The sequence below is a fragment of the Dipteris shenzhenensis genome, chromosome 14, assembly GCF_047967505.1.
Source record: "Dipteris shenzhenensis isolate YYH24624 ecotype China chromosome 14, Dip_SZ_1.0, whole genome shotgun sequence".
Lineage (NCBI taxonomy): Eukaryota > Viridiplantae > Streptophyta > Polypodiopsida > Gleicheniales > Dipteridaceae > Dipteris > Dipteris shenzhenensis.
This window is the reverse complement of record NC_141609.1, coordinates 32881336-32887511: the sequence shown is the minus strand read 5'-3', so window position 1 is coordinate 32887511 and position 6176 is coordinate 32881336. Positions and strand designations below refer to the sequence as shown.

The window sequence follows — 6176 nt, the reverse complement described above, 5'->3', positions numbered from 1 at the left end:
GAAGGGAGTGCCAAAGTCAATGACATCCTCACATGCATCATTCGAGAGCTGGTATGGTGCCTCATCCTCTCAAAGCCCGGTTTCTTTCAACACATCATTAAGGTCGAGGTATTACTCACCCTCAATATTTATTGGATCGATGGAGCAATAGTAGGTTTCTTGAAACACAACATACAAACAACCTTTTTCTCAAGCAGAGGTTGGGGTGCAACCCAATCTCTTACTCAAATTAAGAGATTTTAATGAATTAAGCAGCAAGTTGAGCTTATGTGTTTCTTGAGAAACATATTGCATGCAACAAAACACAGAGGCAACCTATTGTGTGAGGAACTCTTGGAGGATGACTACTTGAAAACCCTATATATCATGTGTGTTCAAGGGATCTTATTAAAATACCTCATGTGTAAACCATAAAGATTAGAATGACCCCTCTATTTGTACAAAATTTTAAATTTTTCCAATACACCAATTTAAAATTTCTTTCTGCTTAACCTACACCATTTTTTACATATAATGAGTGACCCCTTGAGTTGAGAAATTGGTTGGAGTACAACACAACCTCTTGTTTGAATCAAGACAATGATTTAAGCACAAGTTACATGCAACATAAAGTAAAGACAATGTGTTTCATGAGCAATAAGTTGGTACAATATTTGTGCTTGAATCAATAAGATTTTTGGATTTGAGCAAGAGTTTGTTGCATCCTAACCTTTTTCTCAAGCAATAGGTTGGATAAAGATGAGACAAAGATGCCACTAGTTGCTCAAGTAATAGGTCGGGTGCCACAAAATGCATTGCTCAAATCAAAATATTTTGCAAAAATAAAATTTTTGCTAACGGTTCAAGGTTTGTTGTTTAGGCTTTAAGACATAATATTTAGGGTTTATGGTTTAGGAATGGGGATCTAGGGCCTAGGGTTTAGGGTTTACAATCTAGGATTAATGATTTAGGTTTTAAGCTCTAAGATTTAGGGTTTAGGATTTAGGGTCTTGGGTTTAGGTTTAAGATCTAGGGTTTAGGTTTAGGGTTTATAGCTAAGTTCTAAGACTTAATGTTTAGGATTTAGGGTTTTTGAGGTGATGAGTATCATTGTGAAATGGTACTCATAAATGCACCTTGTAATAAACTTGGTGATGGAAAGTTTTCAGATTCCTTAAATATCAATAACTTGGCCATGCCCATGATCATTATATAAATAAAAATGAAAACTTGAATATTCTTAGTGATGAGTATCATCTTGATACTATACAAAATAATTTCATAGATATGTCTTATAATAAGCTTGGTGATGGGAAGTCTTCATAATCGTCAAATATCAATAAGTTGTCCATGCCTATGATTATTATATACATAAGAATAGAAGGTTGAATATCTTAAATTCAAGATGATGCCTAGGGAATCAATTTGAGAGATCTTTTGGAATAGAGTCAAATGAGTTCTAATTGACTTATGGAACTAGCCAAGCATAACATCATAAACTTTGCTTATCAACAAGGTACTTAAGGCTCATAAAATAATATGAATGAGTAAAAATCTATTCAAAATCATCAAGACAAATACATAATCAAGATGGGTCAATTACCATGGTCTAGTAACTCTAGAGTAATCATACTACAATGATGAGTGATGATGTTGTGCCAAGAGTATGGAGACTTCAAGAATATCAATTAGTTAAATTCAAGAAATATCCATGAGTGATGTCAAAGTCTCTATTAATATTTTTTTAGCTATAAGCCTCCTACCATATTCATGCTTGATATGAACCACAATTTTGGTTAAACATATATTCTTACATATATGTATTATTGTTATTACTAATTAAACAATTTACCAAAAGTGAGAAAAGAGTATTTATTATTTACATCATTCACTGATTCCACAATTAGTTTATGATTCTGTACATACTACTTATTTTGCTAAAATAATACAAATGATATAATGTAATTGCCTATTCTTTATTTCAATAGTAATGTTTAAGTAATTTATTTTATTCATGTTTATATTGTTGTTTTAATAATGATTTTATTGAAATACTTTAGAAAATGTAAAAGAAGTTTATTGAACATTTTGCATGATATGTTAATTCTTCAATTAGTTTATGATTTCCATATTGTTTGATTCTTAAAATTTGTCAAATATAATGATGTATCTTATTGCATAGTCTTATTTCTAATATTTTTAATTAAATTAATTCATTATAATGTATATTTTCTATATATTGATATTTATTTCTTCTTATTTGTTTTTTTGAAGATAATACTATGTTAAAATAATTGAAGGAGAAGAGTATTAATGATTTGCATAATTCATTACTTTGATTATTTTTTTATAATTACAACAATAATATGTATAAATGGTATTATATATCTTTAATAGTACTTGATAATTTTTTCCAATATTACTTGTATATTTTGTATAAAAATTTATATAATAATGATTATATATATATTTTATATCAATTATATTATATTTACATATTTTATAATATATATATATATATATATATATATATATAATGTAATAAAAGAGAAAATTTTTTACTTTATTTAGAAATTTCCCTTCCTGCAAGGCATGGTGTAGGCAAAAAGTTGTCCCAATTCTTGCACACCAAGCAGGTCTCTAAACTTGCACAGCTTCTCTGCACCCAATGCCTTTGTGAATATGTCAGCTACTTGATCCTCTGTGCTAACATAAACTAGATCAATAACACCTTCTAGAACCTTCTCCCGCACATAGTGGTAATGAATCTTAATGTGCTTTGTTCTAGCATGACAGATTGGGTTATTTGCCAAGTGTATACTGCTCGTGTTGTCACAATAAATGACAACTGGCCCATCTATAGACTGATGCATATCATAAAGTAGCTTATGAAACCAAGCTGCCTCACCTGCAGCCATTGCTGCACCCCCGTACTCAGCCTCTGTGCTCGACAAGGCATCTGTAGGTTGTTTCTTGCTGCTCCAAGTGACTGCAGCACTCCTTAAAGAGAACACATATCCACTACTAGATCGTCTATTAGAAATACTACTAGCCCAATCAGCATCAGTGTATCCATGCAACTGTATTTGAACCCTAGTCTCATAAAATAGTCCATCCTGCAATGTGGACTTCACATACCTCAGTATGCGTCTAGTCGCATCCAAATGCGGTTTCCTTGGAGCCTGTATAAATTGACTTACCAACCCAACAACATTGCTCAAATCTGGCCTAGTAATAGTCGTATAAATCAAACTTCCTCCTATGCATCTGTACATAGTAGGGTCTTCCAAAAGCTCACCTGCATCTGCGCTCAGCTTCACATTCTGCTCCAAAGGAACTGAAATAGGCTTACAGCTTGTCATCCCATATTTGGATAGCATGTCCAATCCATATTGCCTCTGCAAGAGCCATATCCCACTTGTGGATCTAATCACCTCAATGCCCAAGAAATAACGAAGCTCTCCCAAATCCTTCATGAAGGATATCTTCATCACTATTACATGTGATGATCAAATCATCAACATAAATGACAAGCAACATAATGCCTTTTTGTGTTTTTCTCACATAAAGTGGCCATGCATGGCCGGCTCAAGGAGAGGGATGTGATACAATCAATCTACTAGAGGTGAGGGAGCCACTGAGGGATGCTATACAATCAATCTAGTGGAGGTGAGGAAGTATATAAATTTAAAGTGGGGATGGGACAATAACTAAAAGACACCGACGGGATGTACAAAGGGGGGCGTGGTGGAAAAGGAGAAGAGGAAAGAGGAAGCAAGGGAGGAGAAGGGAGGGGTAGGTGAGGAGTCACATGGGTGTACGAGAGGGGGGCAGGAGGAGGTGTAAGCAAAGAAATAAAAGGAGGGTAAGAAAGGGTGATTCAAAAAGCTCTATATAACGGACTAATACTTTGCAATACAAGTATCACCATCTTCTTCTTCACAAAACCTTGTATTGTATGTAGTTCATATATACAAGCTTTGTGAGCTTGCGAGCTCTTGGCTATGGCGATGGCTCCTTCTACCACCTCCCTTGTTGCTTTGCTTTGCTCTCTTCTTCTTCTCGCCTCCTTCGCCTTCCCCTCCCATGCCCAAGTCTCCTGCACCGTCGTCGCCAAATCCCTCGTCTCTTGCATCGGCTACCTCACCAAAGGTGCCCCCCCCCCTTCCCCCGCTTGCTGCGCCGGCGTCTCCGCCCTCCATGCCCTCGCCTCCTCCACCGCCGCCCGCCAGGCCATCTGCCGCTGCCTCGAAGCTGAGGCCAAAACCATCAAGACCATCCCTTCCGCTGTCTCCTCGCTGCCCGGGAAATGCAAAGTCTCCTTCCCCTACCCCTTCAGCCCTTCCACCAACTGCGCCGCGTAAGTTCCCATGACTCCTCTCTCTGTCCTCCTTCTTTGCGTTGCTGTCTGTTGAATGCGTGCCTCGTCGCTTGTGTCGCCAAATAAGGCGTGCCCATTCTCAAGAATGCAGCTCGCACACTAGCTCATTCTCAAGAATGCCCGTTCTTAAGAATGCAGCTCGCACACTAGCTCATTCTCAAAGAATGCCCATTCTCAAGAATGCAGCTTGCACACTAGCTTCGTTGGGACAGTCCAAACTTGTCCGTGATTGTCGTTTGTTGAGGTCTGTCTTGATGTAGTAAAAATCATTTATCGACTGCAGGCGACTGCAGGGTGGCCAAACGTACTCTCTTTTCTGATTTCCTGGCGTTGCTTGCAGGATACATTAAGCGGCTTCCCGCATTTTGGCACAACCCCATCTCATTGCAGAGAAATGCATGACCCACTGGACCATCTATAATGTAGCGCTCATCGCGCTCCAACGCTTATGGCCATCTCTTATAATAAGCATTTCTCGCTGCGCTGCGAGTATGGTTACGCTTCAATCGGCGTATATGTATAATGTAGCCAATTTGTCGAATATAGTAATGCTCCTTGAATCAAATGATTAAATATATGTTTGTCTTTCCTTAATTTTTACTCTCTCCTTTAAGGGGGGGTAGAGAGAGAGAGAGAGAGAGAGAGAGAGAGAGGTGCTTTTAGAGAGCGAGGATATAGGCATGTTGAAAAATTACACTCAAAGCTTTCAAGTAGGGGAAAAAGTACGTGAAAAATCAAATGTAAATAGATCTTATGGGATCATGGTTTTATATTATCTAAAAAACCTCTTAAATGACTATCATAACAACTTTGAATTTTTATCATTATTTATTTTGGGTAAAGTGCAACTTATATTGCAAGGGGAGAGGGGACACACCTAATAGCCGCTTCAAGATCATTCCTATGGGATTTGGCTAAGATAGTTGGAAAGAGAGATGAATTGGTGGGTGGATGGTTCTCTTATTGCTCATAATATCTAATATGCCTTGTTAGGCAGTTTCCTCATGCTCTTTGTAGTGTAGGCCTTGGGTTTTGCCCATTTTGGTCCAATTTTTGAACAACTTCGATTATTAAGACATTATATTGTGCATCACAATTATAAATTATTTTATCAAAAAAACACATCTCAATGAGTTATATGTGAACTTAATGACGGTTATCAACACATTATGTTGTCCATGGTCACAAACATAAATATATGGTAAATATAAATATAAATATCCTAACTTAACTTTGCAAATATCTTATATTGGGGAGCTAGTTGTCTCAAGTGAGTCACTATATGTAAACCCTTTATGTCAAGTGTGTTCAGTGCCTACTTTTGAGATCCCTTATCTATGAAAATTGTAAGATTAAAAATCAACCTTTCTCTTTTTCAAAATGCTTTTTAGGATATCCCTAAGTAGCTATATTTTTGTTGAAAACATGACTAAAAGCTATCCATCTTGAATGCAAGTAATAGTCACATTTTTTCTATGTGACTCCCCGTATGGCCCATTTTATTGTATATATATATAAAAATGTCTTGATGAACTTGATAGAAACTCTATGGTTGAAAACATGATGCCGGATGTGCTTGCAATTAACATGTGAGGATTGACTTCTAGTCACGTGATTGACTTCATTTTAGAAACAAACGCATTGTGTACTTGCATTAACAAATTAAACATAATTCACTCTAATCAAATTGTGGGGGTTACATTATAACTATGAGATATAGTAACATAGGGAGACTAGCATGTTGTGTACTTCTAGAAGGAATTGAAATTCTACTTGAGAAGAGTTGTAAATTAAACATGGAAACATGTAATACATA

The 6176-nt window shown here is 36.4% G+C and overlaps 1 protein-coding gene across 1 annotated transcript; it reads left to right on the top strand.

Moving 5' to 3' along the window:
- The first annotated feature begins 3908 nt into the window (after positions 1 to 3908).
- On the top strand, positions 3909 to 4853 carry LOC147894498 (non-specific lipid-transfer protein A-like). Its single transcript, XM_087385416.1, has 2 exons — positions 3909 to 4339; positions 4701 to 4853. The coding sequence occupies exons 1-2, from the start codon at positions 3984 to 3986 to the stop codon at positions 4708 to 4710; spliced, it is 366 nt and encodes a 121-aa protein (XP_087241542.1). The 5' UTR covers positions 3909 to 3983; the 3' UTR covers positions 4711 to 4853.
- Positions 4854 to 6176: the final 1323 nt, after the last annotated feature.

Coding starts and splice junctions, on each gene's coding strand:
- LOC147894498 (XM_087385416.1), top strand. CDS start 3,984: ATGGCGATGGCTCCTTCTACCACCTCCCTTGTTGCTTTGCTTTGCTCT.